The sequence below is a fragment of the Eubalaena glacialis genome, chromosome 18, assembly GCF_028564815.1.
Source record: "Eubalaena glacialis isolate mEubGla1 chromosome 18, mEubGla1.1.hap2.+ XY, whole genome shotgun sequence".
In the NCBI taxonomy this organism is placed as follows: Eukaryota; Metazoa; Chordata; class Mammalia; order Artiodactyla; family Balaenidae; genus Eubalaena; species Eubalaena glacialis.
The window spans coordinates 58,866,218-58,888,498 of NC_083733.1; the positions used below are offsets into that span (position 1 = coordinate 58,866,218).

General features: G+C 55.0%; 1 protein-coding gene across 1 annotated transcript; it reads right to left on the bottom strand.

Annotated features, from left to right (window-relative positions):
- Positions 1–4,568: 4,568 nt before the first annotated feature.
- Positions 4,569–17,421, bottom strand: KCNN4 (potassium calcium-activated channel subfamily N member 4). The gene is made up of 9 exons (XM_061173277.1): positions 17,263–17,421; positions 14,259–14,354; positions 12,570–13,000; positions 10,333–10,468; positions 7,584–7,694; positions 7,126–7,244; positions 6,711–6,780; positions 5,335–5,502; positions 4,569–5,023 (listed from the first exon to the last, which is right to left on the bottom strand). Exons 1-8 carry the CDS (start codon positions 17,419–17,421, stop codon positions 5,338–5,340), a joined length of 1,287 nt encoding a protein of 428 aa, XP_061029260.1. The 3' UTR covers positions 4,569–5,023; positions 5,335–5,337.
- Positions 17,422–22,281: the final 4,860 nt, after the last annotated feature.

Consider the following 22,281-nt stretch of genomic DNA (forward strand, 5'->3'; position numbering starts at 1 on the left):
GCTCACGTCCTTCTACTCCACCATCTTCCCCATGGCCTTTTAATTGAGGTCACACACCTGGTCTCAAGACTTAATGAAGCTCAGGTTCTTGATGTCTCCTTGCAGAAAGAATTCAGTGAGACACAAAGTGATAGGTAAGAAGTGGATTTATTTAGAGAGAAACACACTCCACAGACAGAGTGTGGGCCATCTCAGAAGGTGAGAGGCCCTGAAATATGGGGTGGTTAGTTTTTATGGACTGAGTAATTTCATAGGCTAATTAATGGAAGGATTATTCCATCTGTTTCAGGGGAATGGGCATGGATTTCCAGGAATTGCGCTACAGCCCACTTTTTGACCTTTTATGCTTGACCTCAGAACTGTCGTGGCGCTGGTGGGTGTGTCATTTAACTAATGTATTACAGTGAGCGTATAATGAGGCTCAAGGTCCACTGGAAGTTGAATCTTCCGCCATCTTGGACTTAGTTGGTTCTAACCAGTTTTTGTCATGTCCTGTGGCTATGTCATTCTTTTAAAGGTTGTGCCCTGCCCCTTCTCTCCTGTTTCAATAGCAGGGAAAATGGATGAGACAGGAGACTTAGGACCCAGGCCCTCAAGGAGGCGAGAGAGGGTGCAGCCTGGTTACAAGTGGAGACAGGGCTTGGACTTGAATTGAAGAAGGGCCAGCTCATCCTGGTAGAAGAAAGGAAAGTGTTACCCTTTGACATTGCCTCCAAATTGTGAAAAGCACTCTCCTAGTTTTTATATGTTAGCAGTAATCCCACACAGCAGAAAAGCTCAAAACAGGTCTTTGGACTGCAGTCTGGTGTTGATGTAGATGATACAGCTTCCTTTACCAACCATCGTAAAGAACTGGACAAATACTGGCGATGTTTGTTCTACATGGATGGGGCAAAAGGGCCCGGAGAGTGGTGGGCAATTACGACAGAGAATCTTTGGGAGGGAAGAAGAGCCCTGTGGCTGGAGCAGCTGTGATACTGTGATTTATAATAAATATGTATTTGGTCTTTGTCCCCTGAGTCTGGAACAGAGCTCCTAAAACCTTTGGAAAGGAGTAATAAGGGTGTCTTTTGTTATGTGAATGAGATGGCTTTGGAAAGCACCTAGGTAACCTAAGGATAGGGGCTGGGTGCCAAGGGACCCAACTGGATGATTAGAGGGTCAGAACTTCCAGGTCTCTAGGGAGGGAAGAGGGGTTGGAGGTTAAATTAGTCATGGAAGTTCAATGATTTAATCAGTCATGACTGTGTAATGAAGCTTCCATAGAAAACCTCAAAGGACAGGGTTTGGAGAGCTTCCAGGTTGGTGAACACAAGGAGATTTGGGGAGAGTGGTGCCCAGAGAGGTCATGGAAGCTCCCTGCCCCTTCCCCATACCTTGCCCTATGCATCTCTTCCATGTGGCTGTTCCTGAGTTATATCCTTTTATAAGAAACCAGTAATCTAGTAAATCAAGCGTGTCTCTGAGTTCTGTGCGCCACTCATCGAACCCAAGGAAGGGGGTTGTTGGCTACAGCCAGTTGGTCAGAAGCACGGGTGACAACATGGACTTGAAATTGGCATCTGAAGGGGTGAGGGTAGGGCGCAGTCTTGTAGGACCAAACCCTTAACCTGTGGAATCTGACGCTGTCTCCAGGTAGACAGTGTCAGGATTGAGTCGACTGTGGTGTCTGAGAATAGCTTGGTATGGGGGAAAAAACCCCTCACACACTGGAATTGGGTGCAGAATCAGTAGCAGCCATGACAGGGAGGGGATGGGGAGGCTGGAGGCAGGGGCAGGGGGTGCATAGCCTGAAGAGCCCCCCCAGGTGAGGCCAGTGCGCGTAGTAACACCATTCTGTAGTAAAAACGAATGTGCACCTGGCTGGTACCGAGAAGCAGGTACACACCAGGGTGTGCAGCAGGGTTCCTTTCAGAGTTCAAAATTGGGCAAAAGGAATCAAGATGGGAGGGGCGTGAGAGTTTTTAGGGGCCCAGAAACTTCAAGCTTGAGCTGAGTGGTAGTTGCTCAGGTGAATGCTTTTGTAAAAAATCTATTGAGGCCACATTTAAAATTTTTCTTCATGTAAAATAAATCTCAATGAAAGAAAAAATGAGTGGGGACTTCCCTGGCGGTCCAGTGGTTAAGACTCTGCGCTTCCATTGCAGGGGGTGCGGGTTCAATCCCTGGTCAGGGAGCTAAGATCCCGCAAGAAGAGAAAAAATGAGCTAGGACTAGGAGCCAGACTTTGAGAGAAGGGCAGTTGGGAACCATGGAAGGGTTTTGAGCAGAGGAAGGGCCCGGTAATGTCTGGGGCATGGTTGGGGTGGGGGGTGGGGTGGCCCCAGCTTCTGACTGGCTCTCTAACCCTGGTAAGCCCTCCAGCCCTCTCTGGACCCACTTTTCCCCACCCAGTCCTCTCGTGGGCGTGGAGGCAAAACAGAAGTAGGAGGGGGAAGTCGCCAAAATCACCATGAGACCGAGCCCCTGGGGGCAGAGCCCTCTGACTCATGCCTGCAGCCCTGCCCCTGGTGCAGGGCCTTCAGGAAGTGCTGATTGTGTGAGGGGGAGAGCAGAGACTGCTGGAGGGGGAGCGTCAGGACCTGAGCTCCACAGTGGAGAGTGGGGGCAGGGCAGCGGGGGCAGATCCGAGATAACTCAGAGCAGGATAACTCAGAACAGGAGCGCTCTCACGTGTGCTCTTAGTTTCTTAGTCAAAAGCCCCTTATAACCAGTTCGTCCCTTGTCCCAGAAGAAACTAACATGTGGTAGAAGGTGAGAAGCTTCCAGCCACCCCAGGTAGTAAGTGTGTTCATTCAATGATATTCACTGAGGCCTGGTATATGCCAGGCCCTTGACATTGAAGACGCAACAGAGCAAAAATGAAAATAGGGTGTAGGAATCTCTGAGTGAATGAATGGGCTGGTTGGCTAAGTGCTGGGGCTTCAGAGCCCGGCCACCTGGGTCAAATCCCAGCTCCCCCATCTCTTTGCTGTGGCTATGGGCAGGGTTCTTAATCTCTGTGCCTCAGTTTCCTCATCTGTAAAATGGGACCAGTAATACCACCTTGTCTCCTTTTGTAGAGATTTTGTGAGATCATTTATATAAAGGACTTAACGTGGGGCTTTGCCCAATAAATATTATTATTGTAATAGAGACAAGTTCGTGGGGCTATGGGAGCTTCAGAGAGGGCTTCCTGGAGGAGGGGACATCTAAGCGGGGGCCCAAAGGAGGCGTAGGAAGGAGTTTGCCCGCTGAAGCCAAGTACAACTAGGAAAGGGTGGTTCTGGAGGAATGAGTTCGGCAGGGTATCTGGCATCACTGAGGAGGGCTTACTGCAGGGGTAGGGTGTTGGAAATGTTCCTGTTTCCTCTTCCCCCCAGATGGGCTGGTGTCCAGAGGAAGGGCTGTCTGCGGCAGTGGGTGGTGCAAGCCCCAGTTTAGCTCTTGGGGCTGAGGGGGAGGCTGGCTGCGGACTTGCAGGGAAATCCAAAGATAGCTCAGCAGAGAAGGATGACTCGCAGCCTGGGCTTCCCCTCAAATCAAGGGAAGCGAGGATGAATCAGCCTCTCCAAGTGGAACGAAGTGGCTGTGGGAAGTGAGACCTAGGTTCAGGGTCCAAGGCTACTCTGTCTTTGACTAACCTCAAGCAGGGCAGAGAGGGAGGGCTCTGCAGTGGGATGAGCTGGGTGTGAATCCAGGCCCTCTAGGCCCTGCTCCTCTTGAAACCTCAGTTTCTGTATCTGTACAATGGGGTGGAGTGGGGCGGGCAGTGGTGGTGGTGACTTACAAAACAGGAGCGCAGAGCTGGGCGTACAGGAGGACCTCTGTAAGTGCCAGCCCCCTTTCCTTTTTCTGTCTTAGTCCTAGCAGGTACGAAACAAGTACGTAGGATGGTTTGGAATTCCTGTTAGTCTCCTGATAGGTGAGTTTTCATCTAGGTTCTGGTGGGATATGAGTAGAGAGGGTTAAAGGGCAGTAGAAAAAAGAAAAAGGGCAGCCACGTATTCACTGTGTCTGAAAATCAGTAGCACTAATAAAAATGATTAACTTCTCTCATGTATTTGTTCTTACTAAATGCCTGACCCTCTGTGCCCTCCCAGTTTTAATCTTCACAGCTGTCCCATGGGAAGGTGGCCCCATCTTACAGGTGAAGTGAAATGTTCAGAGGTGAAGCCACGTGCCCAAAGTCACATAGCCAGTGGATGGCAGAGCCAGGATTTGGACCCCGATTCAAATCTGAGGGAGGAGGGCTGGGGCCTGGACTCCTGGGTCTGAGGGAGGAGGGGCTGGGGGGCTGGGCTCCTGGGCCTGAATTTAAAGCCCTTGCTCTTCGCCACAGATCTGGGCTGGGGCCAGGCGGGAGTTGAGGACTCCCCAGCCTACAGACCTGGGAGGACACTTCTTGGAGGCCTCTGTTTCATAGATGGGGAAGCAGGTTCAGACAGGGCAAGGGCCTTCCACTGGCTGACCTGCCTGTTTGGAGTGTGCATATGTTTCGAAAGAAACAGCAACTTCTTCTGACTTCGTTTAACATTTATTACAAAGTGTAAGAGCAGAGAGTGGAGAGCTTCACCCTTCCCCCCAGTCCCCACCTTCTCCCCACCAGATAATTCTCTGCAGCTCTGGAGAACTGGTGTCCTCCTCGATCTCCCACCAGGGGGCTCTGCCTCCTGCCTCGGGCCTCGTTCCTTCATCTGTGCTGGTCAGCGGGTAACCGATGCGGCCCAGGATCTTGGACTCTGGGCCCCCGCTCCCCTCCTCCTCCTCTGGGACTCAGGAGTCCCAGCCTGCAGGCACAGGGTATGTGGGGCAGGGGTGACCATTTTCCCGTTTGGGGCCTCGGTGGGGATGGGCCACGGCCTCCCTCCTTCAGCCAGTGTCCCCGCCAGCAGCCATCAGGGAGTCAACCCACCCCAAGGTGTGGCCCCCCTCGGTTCTTATGCTTAACTGGCTTTATGCATGGGGCTGGGTTAGGAGTAGCAGAAAGAATGTCCTTGACCTCAATCCTGGGGAAAGTAGCCTAGTTCTTCCTGGCTGGGTCCTGGGGAGACAAACAGAGAGATGGATAGACAGGCAGGCCAGACACCAGAGGAAGAGACAGAGACACAGACCAAGCAAAGAAAGAGGGAGCGGGTACTGAGGGTCTGTGAAGGGGGGACGGAATGTCTGTTTTCTTCGCTGCTGGTCCAGCCCCGAGCTTGGAGTCCCTCCCTTCAGACAGAGCCGGAGTGGAAGAGAAAGGGTGGCCTCACCTCCAGGCCACCCATCCCCCACCCCCTTAGCCACATGGGGTGCTGGCCACAGGCACCCTTCCTCCAGGATATTCTCCTGCCCAGGTCCCAGCTCCCTTACCAGCTACGTGGCCTCCTGGCTTGGTTCTGGAAACTGCCGTGGACCCAGGGCAGCGCTAAGCAGCTCGGTCAGGGTGTCTAGCCTCCCTGCCAGCGCATCAATCTGCTTCTCCAGGGCCTGGTGTGAGGTGCTCAGACCCAGCTTCAGGTCACAGAGGATCATGTGCATCTGGGCAGAGAGAGGTCAGAGGGATTGGGGGCTGGGGGAGACTCTCTCCCTGCCCTGTGGAGTAAGGCAGCAGAACCAGCATTTACTAAGTACTTACAGGCCTTGGAGGATTATCCTCAATGATAACAGTTACCTTATCAACCACCTGCCACCGCCCAGCAACTTGGCCCGGTGCTCTTTATAGTTTAAAATCCTCCTAAAAGTGTGGGCAGTGGGAATCCTGTTTCCATTTTTAAGAGCTGAGGAAACAGGCCTGGAGCAGTTAAATGACACACCCAAGGCAGCACCTGGATCAGGGAGGCCCTAGAACGTAGTAGGTGCTCACTTAAATCTTTGTAGAATTGATGACTGCCTGACTTCACAATCCACAGAGCCCTTTCTCTGCCTTCTCAAACTAGGATTCACAGCTTTGTCCTTGAGAGTGTGTGAGCTTTCTGTGAGAACTCTTGACTTCCGTGTTTTGGGCCGGGTGGATAATCTTGGAAATCACAACCTGCCAATTCCGGCAGATTTAGGCCACCACCATGCAGTTTAGGGGCCGGCATCTGTGGCTGTGTTTACCATGGTATTGGGGCCAAGGGCCACTGTTTGAATTGTCATGGACTAATGAGAAAAAAGCAAAAGCTACTGGATAAGCAAGAGGTGCTGTGAGTCAAGCCAGGGGGCCTGATGTCACCTACCCGAGTACTTCAGAATCAAGGGGACCCAGCAGAAGGAGGGCAAGCTGAGTCACCCCTTGGCCAGGCAAGCCTGCCCAGCGCTCCTGGGCCCCCTCTTCACAATAGCAACACAGATTGAGTTTTCCCGAAACGTTGTCACCTGTCCATGTGTCAGTGCTGTTAATTCGCATTTTATTGCTTTGCCCTTTGTGTTTGAACTTGGTTTGTCAATTTGCTTTGGTTTTATTGTTGTATAACAGTCATAGTTGAAAGGAATTTTATATCCGTCCACATGTAAGTAACTTGACAATGGAGATAATTTCACATCGAACACTGGAGTTCTTTGTACAGTTAAGTTTCAAAGGAAACTGCACCTTACATGAGAAACGCTATTGCATCATTCACTTATTCATTCATTCGTTCGTTCAGCCACAGACCTTTATCGAGTGCCTGTGTGTGCCAGCGTTCCCTATTCCAGGGCCAGATCTCCTCACCAGCTGCCCCCACCCTCCCTCTTCTCCCAGACCCCCTCTCATGGGATCCCAGTACCTTGGAGATGTCCACCATGGAGTTCACTTTTTCCCGGAGCTTTCTGTGTTTCAGCCGCACCTGGCGGAACCTGGGGGTAAAAAAAATGGGGGGTCAGAGTGGCCCTAGCTCAGAGGTGGGATGAGAGGGGGTGGCTGCACCCATGAGCCCATCTCCCACATAGAGACCCGGGCATCCAGGCCCACAGACACTCTGAGACATGCAAACGAAACCATCACACAGAGTCACTGTGAGGTCCAGGTGGGCATCCGTTCAGTGAGACAACACATGGGCATCTTGACCTGGGCACGCGTTCATGCTCGGACACACACACACACACACACACACACACACACACACACACACACGCGTGCGCATGCGCCCTGCAGAGAGGAGGAGACTTGGACATGGCGTGCGCACGCACAGAGGTCCTCACCTGTTGATGGCGGTCAGCAGCCTGCGCTGGTGCCTGCGGGCGGCTCCAGAGTCCTTCCTGCGTTTATGTTTGTAGAACATCCAGGACTCTTGCAGCACTCGGGCGGCCGACTCCTTCATCTGGGGGTGGGTTTCACAGTGTCAAGGGAGATAGTCCTCCTAGGGTTCTGGGAGGAGGGGCCGGGGGCCTGGATCCTGGGGCTGAGGGAGGAGGGGCCGGGGGTCTGGATCCTGGGGCTGAGGGGGGAGGGGCCGGGGGCCTGGATCCTGGGGCTGAGGGGGGAGGGGCCGGGGGCCTGGATCCTGGGGCTGTGGGGGGAGGGGCCGGGGGCCTGGAGCCTGGGTCTGAGGGAGGAGGGGCCGGGGGCCTGGATCCTGGGGCTGAGGGGGGAGGGGCCGGGGGCCTGGATCCTGGGGCTGAGGAAGGGGTGTGCTCTGGGTGCTGGAGGCCCCCCTCACCTCTTTGGCATACTGTATATCCATCATGAAGTTGTGCACGTGCTTCTCTGCCTTATTAAACTCCAGCTTCCGGGCCACCACGGCCACCAGCAGGGCTGTGCAGCAGACCCCCTGTGGGCACAGCAGGCACTATGACACAAGGCCTGTGGGGATCTGAGGACCAGCCGCGTGCCACCAACTTTGTCTCTCCTTGAGCCCTCCCAACAGCCACAGACGTCAGGCACCACCACCGCTAGTTGACAGACAAGCAAACCGGCCCAGAGAGAACCAGGGTCCCACAGCTCCCAGTGGTGGAGCTGAGATCATAAAATCACGTGTCCGAGTCCAACTCCTGGTTGTGGTATTTACACCATCACAATGTTCTCTCTCTTTTTAAAAAAAAATAAATTTATTTATTTTATTTTATTTATTTTTGGCTGCATTGGGTCTTCGTCGCTGCACGCGGACTTTCTCTAGTTGCAGAGAGTGGGGACTACTCTTCGTTGCGGTGCACGGGCTTCTCATCGCGGTGGCTTCTCTTGTTGCAGAACACGGGCTCTAGGTGCGCGGGCTTCAGTAGTTGTGGCGCGTGGGCTCTAGAGCGCAGGCTCAGTAGTTGTGGCTCACGGGCTTAGTTGCTCCGCGGCATGTGGGATCTTCCCGGACCAGGGCTCGAACCCGTGTCCCCTGCATTGGCAGGCGGATTCTTAACCACTGCGCCACCAGGGAAGCCCATGTTCTCTTTTGTTAAGTGTGTGATTGGAGATTGGGGAGAAGGGCTGGTTCTGGGCAAGGAGCAGACCTCAGGCTCCTGCGGGACCCTTTCCTCCCCACGGTCCAGTGGGCCATCAGGTCACCGAGGGTGTCCCTCCCCCTCCTCCCCACCACTATAGCCTCTGCCCAGCTCTGGCCACATCCTCTCCCTTCTGGACAGTCTCCAGCCTTTCCCTTACTCCACCCTGACCCCAGGGAGATCTAACACCCAGTTATGACCCTGACGCCCTCACCCTAATCTCCTTCTAGGCTCCCACTGCCCCAGACTTCTTAGCCCAGCTCTCAAGGCCTTCCAAGGTCCAGGCCGCTCTTCCTCCTCTGCCCAGCTTCCGTCCCAGGCAGCTCAGCCCTCACCTGCCTGAGCACCTTGGTCTCATTCTTCTCCCTTCCTTCTCGAGGCCTCTGATCCTTCAAGGCCCAGCAAATCCCAACTGCTCTGTAGCACCTGCTCACTCTCCCTGGAGTTAGAATGAATCTCCTGAAGTCTTCCCCCACCCCATATGTTTCAACTCTTGACCCTCAGAATAATTACTAGCTGTAAATTACTAGCTGTAAATTACTAGCTGTAAATTTACTAGCTGTAAATTGGCTCTGGGACTGCTTGGGTTTCAAGCCCAGCTTCAGAGCAAGTTATCTAATCTCTCAGTGTCTCAGTTTCTTATCTGTAAAATGCACACCCTCACAGTATTACTCCAAGGATTCCATAAGTTAACATCTTTAGAGCAGAGACTGGCACAGAGTATGTGCCCGATAAAAGTTAGCCATTATAGTTTCATTGTACCTTGGAACCTCTCAGCTAGGAGTGGGCTGTGAGCTCGAGTGCAAATCGCCTTATCTCTCAGTTTCTCCTTTTGTCAAATGAGGGAGGAGGTCCCAGGCAGCCCTGAGGGTCCCTGACCCTTTGGGAGTGTGTCCTTGGCTGAGTCTCTGCCCCTCTTTCCTAGTCACAAAGACCCACTGCTGGAGGGGAGGGGGCTGTCACATTTCCCTGCCACCCCATGCATCATCTGTGGACCCAGGACTGGGGGATTCACCATGTCCTTCCTGGGACAAATCAGGGCTGGGGCTGGAGGCTTGAATCCCTGCGGGTGAAGGGAGCCAGATCTCACAGGGAGGTGAAGGCCAAGGCATTGGGTGCTGGGTCTATGAGGGGAAGGGGGCAGATGTCTAGATTTAGGAGGAGGCCGACTCTGGGGAGGAGGCTGGAGTCTGGGGCTTGGGGAGCCTCTGCCTCATCCTTGAGGGCACAGGAGCTGGGGTAGGGGCAGCCGGACGCCTGGAACCAGTTACAATAACAGGTTCCGTATCGCCACCCCCTGACCCATTTACTGAGCATTTTCTGTGTTTGAGACCCTTTACATGGTTTAATTCATTTCGTCTTCTCAGGAACCCCATGAGGAGTACACTGGTATCAGCATCCCCATTTTATAGCTGAGGAAACTGAGGCCCAGAAAGATTGTGTGGCTGACTCCCAGCTAGGAAGTGGGCAGAAGCAGGATTTGAACCCAGGCAGCCTGAGCCCACAGGCATGCTCTTGATGTCTAGACGCAATAAATAGCTTTATTGGAGGCTGGGAGACTGGATTCCTGGGTCCTGGAAGAGCCTAGAGCTGGGAAACCAGGTACCTGAGTCCTGGATGATTGAGAGGGTAAAGGGGGGAGAGGGAAAGATACCTGAGTCTTGGTGGGGCTTGGGGCTGGATTCCTGGAATCTGGGAGGAAATGGGGCTGGGAGGTCAGGGGCCCGTGTTCCTGAGCAGGATGAGGGCTGGGTCCTAGGTTCTGGAGAGAGCAAGGACTCAGGGGATGGATTCCTGGATTTTCAAAGGAAATGAGGCTAGTGTTTGTGTCCTGGACAGGGAATGGGGCTGTGGGGGTCCAGACACCCGAGTTTCTTGGGGGTGTCCCTGAGTGTCTTAGTTGGCTCCGTGGTTTCCTGGGGCCCGGGGGATGAGCAGTGTGGGATAAAGGCAGGGTCCCTGAGTGGGTGTACTCACCATGACCCCAGTGCAGAGGCAGACAATCTTGCCCCATATGGTACCCGGCACCACGTCCCCGTAGCCGATGGTGAGGAATGTGATGGGGATCAGCCACAGTGTGTCTGAAAGGTGCCCGGTGGCATTAACGGTCTGTCTGTGGGGAAGAGTGGGTTAATTCTGGGGTTCCTGTGATGTTTGATACCCTCTTTCTTAACATACACCCACAGTTCCAAGAAGCACTCAGAAAAAGCCAGTAAGTTCTGGGCTTTGGAGAGCCTGCCTGGCCTCCTCTTTGCTGTGTGACCTGGGCAAGATGCTCAACCACTCTGGGCTGTGGGATTTGAACCTGGATCCGACCAATTCCAAAGCCTTTTTGGTTTCAGCTAGGCTGCCAGGGGTGCTACATTCAGAGCGTGTAGCTGAGGGGTTGAGAGGGGGGCAGAGACCCAGCCTGAAGTCCACTTGTCAGACCCGGCAGGGGACTGCATCCACTCAAAGGAAGGGCACCTTTTTCTAATTTCCACAAAGATGCTCTATGGCCTAGAGGTGGCCCTATCAGGACTAAAAAGGTGGGACTCTAAAAAGGCTTGGCGGGGCACTTCCCTGGTGGTCCAGTGGTAAAGAACCCTCCTTACAATGCAGGGGACACGGGTTCGATCCCTGGTCAGGGAGCTAAGATCCCACAGGCTGCAGGGCAACTAAGCCTGCGCACCACAACTACTGAGCTTGCGCACCTCAACCAGAGCCTGCGTGCCGCAAACCACAGAGCCCACGCGCCCTGGAGCCTGTGTGCCACAACTAGAGAAGAGAAAACCTGCACGCCACAACTAGAGAGAAGTCCACGTGCCGCAACAAAAGATCCCGCATGCCACAACCAAGACCCGACGCAGCCAAAAATAAATAAAATAAAATAAATAATAAATAAATCTTTAAAATAAATAAATAAATGCACTTTAAAAAAATAAATAAAATTAAAAGGCTTGGCGGACTCTGCCTCTTTTCCCCTCACTTTATAGAAGGGGACCTTTAGGTCCAGCGATGGAAAGGATTGATAATCAGGATTTGTCTAACTTTGACCCACAGTTAGGCCAAAGCAGGGAAAGCATCATTCACCAGGGCCCCAGACACCTCAAACCCACTAAATTAGTGTCTGGAGGTGGGGATTGAATCTGCCCTGTTAAGCTCCAACCCCTTCATCCCAAAATGCATTCAAGTTTGAGGACTTCTGCCTCAAACAGATTTAGAAATTTGGCTCCCTCCCCATCCTCCCATTTTTCAGGTGAGAAAATTGGTGGGAGGATCATTTACTGATCCTCCCATTTTTCAGGTGAGAAAATTGGTGGGAGGATCATTTACTGATCCTGACCAATTTCCCAACTGAGAAAACAGATACTGTGAGATGAATGAGTTTAAAATCATGAAAGATTAGAATTGCCAGGGAGACTTTAAAGATGGTGGATTTTGATACCCATTTTATAGATGCGGAAACAGAGGCTCAGAGAGGAGAGATCTAAGGCCAGTTCTTCCCATTCTCCATCTCCCCTCAAGAATCCTTTGCCAGATGTACTAAACCAGAGGTTCTCAAATTTGAGCCAGCATCAGCGTGAACTGTTAAAAAAGATTGCTGGGCCCAACCCACCAGAGTTTTGGATTCCATAGATCCTGGTGGGGCCTGTGAATTTGGATTTGCAACCAGTTCCCAGGAGATGCTGCTGGTCCCAGAACCACACTTTGAGAACCACTGGCTAAGATTACCCCCAATTTGTTTATCTGTAAGGTAAGTGGAGGCCCTGAGGGGTACAGTTCCAGCATCAGGTCAAAGTCCAGCAGGCGGCCTCGAATTCCCGTACCAATTCTCTGCACGGAATTCCCTTCTGGCGCAGCCCGGGGGTCACCGGGAGCACCTACAGTGCATCTGTGCTAATTTGGAAAAGATGTCCCCTTCCTCCAAAGCAGGTGCAACCTTTGGCCAGGGCCCAGTGCCTGCGTGTGGAGACTGAACAGATGCCTGGAAACCTGAGGCAGGAGAGATTTGGAAGCAGGAAGGGCAGGGCTTCCTATGGTGTGTGTGTGTGTCTGGGGAGACTGGAGACTGCAGGTGGAGGAATGGCTTTGGGGCGAAAGGCTTTCTTCACTTCTTGGTCCCAGGGAGTCCCAACCTGCAGCACTGTACAGGGCGATGGTGGTTGTAAGCGGCTCCTCCAGAGGCTCCAGGTACCGTCACTTCCCGCCCTCCCCTCCCCCCGCATCCTCACCTCTCGGCCACCGACAGCACCCAGGCGGTGGTGAGCCAGAGGCCAAGCGTGAGGCAGAGCAGCAGGCGGCCGGGGTGCGTGTTCATGTACAGCTTGGCCACGAACCAGTGGCGGAAGCGGACCTGGTTGAGCGCGCCGATGCTGCGGTAGGAGGCGTTGAGCAGGACGCCGCTGCGCAGGAGCAGGGCGCGGGGCACCAGGTACAGGCGCAGCAGCATGGCCAGCGACAGCAGCGCCTCCGCCTGGCCCAGGAAACTCGGCCAGGACTGCGTGACCGCCGTCTTTGGGGACCCCGAGCCCTGCGCGCACGGCGGGCCCCACACCGGCGCCGGGTGCAGCCCGCACACAGCCAGCTCCAGCACGATCTGCGCCGCCTGCCGCCCGGTCAGCGCCACGCGCCAGTCCCGGAGCCCGTTGTCCGTCATGAACAGCTGCAGGGAGGGGAACGGATGGAGAAGGAGGGGGGTCACACGAAGGTCAGGCGCCCGCTCCCCAGCCTGCGCGGGGAGATAAGGGGGGCGCGCCCGCGGGGCCGGAGAGGGAGGCAGATAGCGCAGGGCATGGGGCCCGGGAGGGTGGGAAGGGGCAGGGCAGGACCCGAGGAAGACATCTCTCCACCTTCTCCCCCTCCTAGTTTCAGCTCACTTCCAGAACTTCCAGCCCAGGAACACTTATTGAGTGCCTATTGTATGCCCGACATTGTTCTATATATTGAGATATACTGAGGATATGGGTGGACAAAACAAACAAAACAAGACCCCTGCCTCCCCAAGAACTTACATTCCACATCCATAGAGCTATGTCCTACTCCAGTTTCTGGGGACGCAGTAGTAATTGCCATCATCCCATTAGGAATGATAATAGCCAACATTTACAGGGCACTTTGGAGGTGCCAGGCATTGCGCTATCCTCTTTACGTGTCGTGACTCAGTGAATGCTCACAAGACAGTGAGATTGAAAATATTCTTACCCCCATTTTATAGATGCAGAAACTGAGGCCCAGGGCCCTCAGGCCACTTAACTACTCGAATGACTGCTTTAATGATAATGTGTACTTCTTACTGAGCACATCTTGTGTGCCAGGCACTGCAAGGGGCATCACCACACTCGACCAATAACCCTCATTTTATACTGCAGAGGTGTGGGGGGAAGGGAACAGGATCTGGGGATGTGGGGGATGGGATGAGAGGGGAAGGGGTGGAGAGTCCAGTGTGGGTTGAGACATGAGATGGGAGGGGGGGATACAGGTGGGAAGGGCTCCTGGGTCTGTGGGGTCGTTGGCACAGAGGTGGGGAGCTCAGCAGTGGGGAAGGACCTGCAGGCACATGGCTAGGATCTTGGGTTGTTGGGACGGGAACAGGTAGGGACTCGGGGATTGAGAAGTGAGATCTGGGAGGCTGTGACTTTTGTGAGGCAACCTGGGGACAGAGTGGACAGAGGCCTGGGGGCGGGAACTCTCAGCATCTACAGGTGTGCAAGGTGAGACAGAGTGCAGCAGGTGGGGGAAGGTCAGGGCTGCTCCGGGGGGCTGTCTGTCTGTCCTTGGTTCATCCCCTCCGGGTGGATGAGGGTGTGGATGTATCTCAGGGTGGAGGAAGCTCATTGCTCAGCCCAGGAGGTGGGAAGTGTGAGCCGACAGGGCGTGCGGGGGGTGGGGGGGGCGCTGAGGGGAGCTAGGAAGGGGCCTACCTGGACCTCTTTGGCGTGAAAGGCCACAATAAGGGAAAGGAGCAAGAACGTGGAGATGCTGATCATGCATTTAACCAGGAACAGGTGGATCGCCCACTGTTGGGAGGGAGAGAGAAAGGGGTGAGATCCTAGGTCTCCCTCAGTCCCCTCTGCACTCTTCCCAAACCGCCATCCCTTCTCCATTCCCAATTTCCTAGCCTCCTAACCCCCAGCCCCCAGCCCAGTTCCTCCTGATGCCTCAGGTCTGGGGAAGTCTCAAAACCATCAGCTGGTCCCCAGGGAGAGTGCCCTCTTCCTTCCCAACGGGACAGCCCTGGCCCAGGTGCCAGTGTTCACCCTCCTCAGCTCTTCTCCTAGAACCACACCCCTGAGGGAAGACCTTGAAACTCACATTCCTTCCTAATTCCCCCGTACTGATTCCCATCAATAATAGTTCCTCAGTTGTGTGTGTGTGTATGTGTGTGTGTGTGTGTGTGTGTGTGTGTATGGGGGGTGTCTAGAAACAGATATTTAGCCTCTAAAGAGTGGTCCCTCCCCTTCCCTTCCCACCCAGCTGGTCTCTGCCCTAGAAAGCAACTTCAGGTCCCTCCCCACACCCCGCCCGCAGTTCCTGAGGAGCCTAGAAACTATCACTCAGGCCCCAAGGAATGAATGACACCCTCCCCTGCCCTCATCCAGGGGGCTGGGTTCCTAAGACCCCAGCCCCAGCTCTGAGAAAGGCCCTCCAGTCCTGCTGCCCTGTGTGTCTCCTCTGCCTCCCTCCCCACCTCCTGCCCTCTCTCCTGGCTCTAAGCCCAGGGCAGATCTGGCCAAAAGCACATGGCCTCCAGAAACCACGGGAAGTTTTTTTCCCTGTCTTTGTGTGGCAATACCTTGGAGGAATCTAGAATTCTTGAGGAAGGGATTTAGAGGGGACTGGGACTGCTGGATTCCCTAGGAGGGGGTGTGTGTGGGGATCCCTGCCTGGGAGGTGGTGTCAGGGGGAAGGGGTCACCTGGGCTCCCACTCTGAGCTCAGCACCTGTTTCTCCTAAAACACTGCCAGCTCCCCTGACCCGGCCAGGGCCCCCCTCTGTGCAGGGGAAGAGGGCCAGTTTCCTGCCCCATGGGGCCTGCCCCCCTTCCCCGAACAATGGTGCTGTTGTCCCTAGCCCTCCCCCACCCCTTCATCCTTCTGTGGCTCTCCAGTTCCCTGTCCCATTCTTTTGTCCCAAAGAACACCCCACTAGACCCAACCTCCTCCCCACTCTGCAATCCACTTCTCTGGTGGTCCTCTCTCCTTTCCAATTCCTCTTGCCCCGAATCCCCGACCCCTTCTCTGTCTGTACCACTCCGTCTCTTACTGCATCTTTGTCTTGGTCTCTCTCTGTCTTGGTCTCTCTGTGTATCTCTGCCTCTCAGTACCTCTCACCATCCTCCCTCTCCCGCCCCACTATCTCTATCACGTTCCCCTGCATCGGTGGGGTCTGGCCCCTGCCTCTCCTCCAGCCCCTCTCCCATGGCGAGCAGGTGTCTGGATCCCTGCAAAATGAGTTTATTAGATTACGATGGAGGTGGAGAGGGGACACGGGTGTTGTCAAGGCAGTCATAGAAAGGGGGCCGAGGAGGACCCTTCAGGTCATGTATTTCAACCCTCACCCCCGGTTTCCAGTTGGGGAAGCTGAGGCTCAGAGAGCTGCAGCATTCCAGAGTCCCCATGCTGGAGGCAGCAGCCTGGCAGGTGGTAGAGGGAAGCAATTGGAGGTGAGAAGGCGGAGGGATGAGGTGGCGTAGGAAAGACCCCCTGTCCCTTCCCATCTGCCAGGGCTCCCTTGTCCTCACCTCGCCTGCTGGGCGGGGTGCTGAAGTGTGGGAGCGGCGGGTCGGCCCGGCCATGCTTCCTGTTGGCATGGGCTTCGGCGGCCCCACCCCCTCAGTGCCCGCTGCCCTCGCCTGGCCACCCGGGCAGAGGAAGCCAGCCTGCCCTGACAGTCCGTGTGGCTCCTGGTCACTTCAAAGCTGCCTGCCTCTCCCACCCCCAAATCCAAGCCTGAGTGTTGTCCCCCAGAAATCCCCCAACTCAATCCTCAAATCAGTGCCCTCCAACCAGCCCAGTTCCACGTCCCTTACCCTAGACAGATCTCCAACCCCTCCTTTCCTGTTGAGCAATTCTGTCCCGTCCTCAAGCCGCCAGTTCTGACCCGTGTCCTTCATCTGCCCCCATCGCTGCCCGGACCAGGGCTGGAATGTGCTGGGAGCCTGCTCAGACCTGTCCTAGCCCCACTTGTTCTTTCCTTCCCCACTCACACTATCCTCAAAGTCAGCCCCTCTTCCCCTAAAAATGCTCTAAGTCACCTCTAAGGAGCCCGGGCCCCAGCCTCTCCTCTCCTGGGACCCAGGAGTCCAGGCTACCATAAACCTACCTCTCCCTTATTTCCCAGATTAAATAACCCATAGATTCTGGGGAAGCTGAGCTTCTTAATGATGGAGATGGAGGGGGGAGGAGGGCGGTGCTTGTTTTCTTTTCCCACCCGTCCACCCAGCCAGTTCTTTTGGTCTCTGCCCTTTGCCTCTGAGATACTGCACGAACATTAGAGTTTAGATAAGGACCAAGGAGCTGCCGCCTACTGGAAGAAGTCAGCCTTTCTCCCCACCCTCCCTTCACCGAACCTGGGGTTACCTCTCCCCTAATCTGCTCTTGGGAGACTCAAGTATCTGACCAGCCACCTCCTGGCCTCCAGGGGTCCTGGACCTCCAACTGTCTAATTGCAATACCTTCAAACTGACACTCTGTGACCCCTCTTCCCTTCCTTTTGCAGAGAGGGCCCCCTGCATTTACCTCCCTAGGTCCCAGGAGTCCAGCCCTCAGCCCCCTCCACTCTCAGACCCAGGGGTCTCCAGCCTCTACTCACTCAGGACCCGAGAGTCCTGGCCCCCAGCCCCCTCCTCCCTCAGACCCAGCAGTTTCAGCCCCCAGCCCCTCCTCCCTCAAGACTCGGGAGTCTCAGCCTCCAGCCTCCACTCACCGGGCACCCCCCGAACCATAGCATCTCCGCGTGCAGGACCATGAGTCCGATGCCAATCCCTGCCAGTGCCAGTGCCCAGCCTGCCAGACTCTTCTCCTGCTCCAGCAGATGCTTTCTCCTCCTCAGGGCCCCCAGGCCCGGCACCAGCTCCCCGCCCATGGCCCCCGGGGTCTTGGGGCTCAGCCAGCTTCCTGCCCAGAGTCCCCCACCTCGCAGCACACAAAGAGCAGCCACTATGGCTTGCAGGTCCCCGGCCTGCTCTGCTCCCTCGCTCTGGGCTCTTGCTTTGAGGCACAGCAGATCCTGTGCCCTCTGTGGGGTGGTGACTGCTGGGCAGGGCGGGGAGGTGCTGGGGAGGCCCCTGGGCAGAGGGGAGGCTCCCCAACCCCCCTTCTCAGACTAAGGAGAGGCTGGGTGTGTCTTGGGGCAGAGCAAGGAAGAGGCGTGTGTCCACATGGATTAAGACACACACCAACACACAATGGGCTTTGTCATATACAACCGGTCTGCAGCGTGTAATGCACACCTACACTCAGCCACACCCGGACACCATGCAACACAGGGTGATAACACCCTCAAACACGGCATGGCCAGAGACAGAACCTAACACCCATGGGCATACAACACAACCTACACCGAATGACTCACAACTCCCGACGAGCTCTGAAACTCACAGCCACACCCGGACACCACACACATGATGTGACACACGCTGGCACTTAGTGAGGCAGGCAGCGCCCCGTGGCACACACGGTCACCTAAATATTGTCCACACACAGGCACAAACACTGCAATCAAAGTTGGCACAACATCCTCTGACACAAACAGCCACACCCAGACGCCACACACAGGATGATGCCCATTCGTAGCTACACAAACACAACATATACGGGTATTCCACAAACACACAATCTGTATTGACCTCGCAATCCCCATATGCCACACACAACATATCTGTGTGAACAAAGCACTCAGCCATCACACACCTGTGGAACAAAACACGACATGTGCAGACACACAGCATTTAGGGACACACCCATGGCAGTCTCCAATCACCCAGCACGTAGAGAAATGCACACTGACGTACGTCACGGCACGTGGTGACTCAAGCACATACGCTCATAGACTGATTCACAACACACATGGATTCACCCTGACAGACAATATACCCCGGTGCACAATGCCATTCATATATGCAGTCAGAGAACAATATGAATGGATGCGTGTAGGAACGGACCTATAGGCCCAGTGACACACACAGAAACCCAGGCGGCACGTGCCCCATGTAAGACATTTTGATCTATTTTGGTGCATCACACAGGACACAACCACGAATGGTGCCCCTGGGGGAGGGGGGCTGGGCACTGGCTACATGGACCCTGATGCCCAAGAGCAACGTGCGCAGAGTAAAACATGCCCCATCGCCTCGGACTGACGCCATAAACCACACCCACACACAGCCTGGCACATGATACACTCCAACACAGGTGGCCACACAAACACAACATATACAGTGGAATACACAAAGACACAATGACACAAAGCACGTGCTACACTATTTCCCAGCACAAACACTGTGTCTCATGAACCAGCAGATGTGACCCACTGACACAGCCATCACTTAGGCCTGCAATGACACCACACACAGCACCGGGGAACGCCCTCTGGTACAATGTAATACACAGCCATGCAAACACAACACTCTGAGTGTGGGTCCCCAGTCTGTGTTCTTGGCAGGGAAAAGAGAGGCCCCCAACATGGACACACACCTGGAAGGAGACACAGGGTCACATCACTGAGTGATACACAACCTTACACACACAACACCCATAAAGGAGAGACACAACACGCGCTGATGCACAGAACAGCAAATGCAATGCAGACTGATGCACGGTGACCCCCAGAGTGACAACCATGCGGCATGTGACCAAATGCAGCAGCGCAGACGTTACGCACGGGTCTGTACACCGTACATCTAGACACAGATCAAAACCCTCCACCAGCAACACACGGGGACTCACTGGCGAGGTGACACAAAACCCCTCTCACCGTGTGGTGGGTGGCCCTATGGACACCACTCTCGGGGGAGACACACAGACATAACCCCTCTCCCCTCCTGAGTTGTATGCCATGTAGGAACGTGGTCCCTCCAGCCACAGGGCAATGAGACACACACAGACATGCTTGGCGTCACACCAACACAACCCACACGCACACACCCAGAGACACCAAACCGCACACACAGACACACCCGGTGACAAAAACAACCTAGGCTGGGGCCCGGCCCCATGGTGCGCATGTGATTCCCACTCGGGATGAGACGCGGGGGTGGGCAGTGATGGAGACACACGCCTGTCTGCTTGGAGGAGATGCTGCAGCCGGGGGATCGCCAGGCTGCAGCCTGAGCACCCCCCCCCCGCCCCCACCGCCCTGCGCCTCTCTCCTCCCTCTTGGCTCCTCCAGGCCTTGCCTCAGACTGCTGTCTCGGTCTCTCCCACTCTGGAAGCCTTTCAGTTCGTCTTTATCTCTTTCTCCGTCTGTCTTTCTCTGTCTCTCTTTTCCTCTCCTTTATGCCTTTGTCTCCTTTCTGTCTAAGTGTCTTCTGGCTCTGTCTCCCTCTGTCCATTTCTCTGGTTCCATTTCTGTCTCTGGCTCTGCCTCTCTTTGTGTCCCTATGTCTCTCAGCATCTCTGTCTCTGTGTCTATCCCTGCATCCCACTGCTTTTAAAATTTTTTTATTGAAGTATAGTTGATTTACAATGATTCGGATGTACAGCAAAGTAATTCAGTTATATATATGTATATATAATATATATATTCTCTTTCAGATTCTTTTCCATTATGGTTATTACAAGATATTAAAGGTAGTCCCCTGTGCCATACAGTAGGTCCTTGTTGTTTATTTTATATACAGTAGTGTGTATCCGTTAATCCCAAATTCCCAATTTATCCCTCCCACCCTTTCCCCTTTGATAACCATAAGTTTGTTTTCTGTGCCTCTGAGTCTATTTCTGTTTTGTAAATAAGTTCATTTGTACCCTTTTTTTTAGATTCCACGTATAAGTGAGATCCTATGATCCCACTGCTTTTCAATTTTTATTTATTTATTTATTTATTTATGGCCGTGTTGGGTCTTCGTTTCTGTGCGAGGGCTTTCTCTAGTTGTGGCAAGCGGGGGCCACTCTTCATCGCGGTGCGCGGGCCTCTCACTATCGCGGCCTCTCTTGTTGCGGAGCACAGGCTCCAGACGCGCAGGCTCAGTAGTTGTGGCTCACGGGCCTAGTTGCTCCGCGGCATGTGGGATCTTCCCGGACTAGGGCTCGAACCCGTGTCCCCTGCATTGGCAGGCAGATTCTCAACCACTGCGCCACCAGGGAAGCCCCCCATTGCTTTTCTCTTTCACTCTCGCTCCCTGCCCCTATCCCTCTCTGTGTTCGTCGCTCTCTGTGTCTCTGTCTGTTGCTCTCTGACTCTGTCTCCGTCTCTGCCTGTGCTCTCTTTTCTGTCTCATCCTCTCTCTGTCTCTAGTGCTCTGTGTCTCTGGGCCTCTCTAAGCTCATCTCTGCCTCAGTTTCTCTCTCCTGTTCAGGGGCACAGCTGGGAACAGCTTTGCCCCTCCCAGTTCCACTCCAGCCTCGCTCAGGGGCCAAAGGCCAGGGACACAGAGGCTGCGGCTGCCTGAGAGGGTCAGTGGCCACGGAACAGAGACCTCTAGCCCCAGGCCTTCCACAGCCTCTGTGCTCCAGTGCAGGCAACTATGAAAAACTGAGGGGAGAGAGACAACCAGAGAGACCTTGAATGTTGGAGCCAGAGGAGAGGGAGGGAGAGAGACAGACAGACAGAGAAGGAGGGAGAGAGAGGGGAGGGAGGAGGTGGGGGGGAGAAGTTTTTACAAACTCAAAGAGCTGGAGACGGAAGAGACCTAGTGGTGAAGAGAAAGCAGGAGTCAGAATCAAGACAGGGAAGTTGGAGCAGAGGGAAATTTTGCCTCCAAAGAGACCATGACTAAAAGAGAAAAGCGGAGAGTAGGCAGGGTGTGGGAGATGCCAGGGTGGGCGGCGATGGGTCACAGTGGGAAGGGCACCTGCCTCCAAACGGAAGTTCTGGGCTATGGGGCTCAGTTGGTAGCACACTGCTCCAGAGCCAGCTCCCTGCAGCCCAGAGAGGGGGCTGGTGACTCAGGGCCGCAGCGCTTCCTGTGACTCAGCTTTGGTCTCAACCCTGGAAGGGGGGCGTGGAGGGAGAGAGGGGTCTCTGTAAAAGACAGGGAGGGGGAGCGCCAGAGGACCTCTCTGCCCAGAGGAGGGAGCAGGGAAGCTGCAAGGGACTTGGAGGGGAGGACGGCTGGGGACCAGGACCCTGGGTCTGAGGGAGGAGGGGCCGGGGGCCTGGATCCTGGGTCTGAGGGGGGAAGGGCCGGGGGTCTGGATCCTGGGTCTGAGGGGGGAAGGGCCGGGGGTCTGGATCCTGGGTCTGAGCGAGGAGGGGCCGGGGGCCTGGATCCTGGGTCTGAGGGAGGAGGGGCCGGGGGCCTGGATCCTGGGTCTGAGGGGGGAGGGGCCGGGGGTCTGGATCCTGGGTCTGAGGGGGGAAGGGCCGGGGGTCTGGATCCTGGGTCTGAGGGGGGAGGGGCCGGGGGTCTGGATCCTGGGTCTGAGGGGGGAGGGGCCGGGGGTCTGGATCCTGGGTCTGAGGGGGGAGGGGCAGGGGGCCTGGTTCCTGGGTCTGAGGGGGGAGGGGCCGGGGGGGTCTGGATCCTGGGTCTGAGGGAGGAGGGGGCTGGACCCATACTCCTAGTCCAGGAAGACTAGAAGAACTGATTCCAAAGTCCTTAGGACTTTTCCTTGGCCTCGTCCCAGCTGCCCCACCTTCATCCCAGCCCCATCTCCGGGCCTGGAAAGGACCCAGATGCCTTGGAGCCCAGCCGAAAGGGGCCAAGGACAAAGAAAGAGTTGTTTAACTCGGCAGGGTGGCGGAGCGGGTGAAGAGGTAGTCTCAGATGGAAAGGTCACTCATCAC

Coding starts and splice junctions, on each gene's coding strand:
- KCNN4 (XM_061173277.1), bottom strand. CDS start 17,421: ATGGGCGGGGAGCTGGTGCCGGGCCTGGGGGCCCTGAGGAGGAGAAAG. Junction 14,355..17,262: donor TATGGTTCGGGGGGTGCCCG/GTGAGTGGAGGC, acceptor CCCTCCCAACAG/TGGGCGATCCACCTGTTCCT. Junction 6,781..7,125: donor CTGCTGACCGCCATCAACAG/GTGAGGACCTCT, acceptor TTTTACCCCCAG/GTTCCGCCAGGTGCGGCTGA.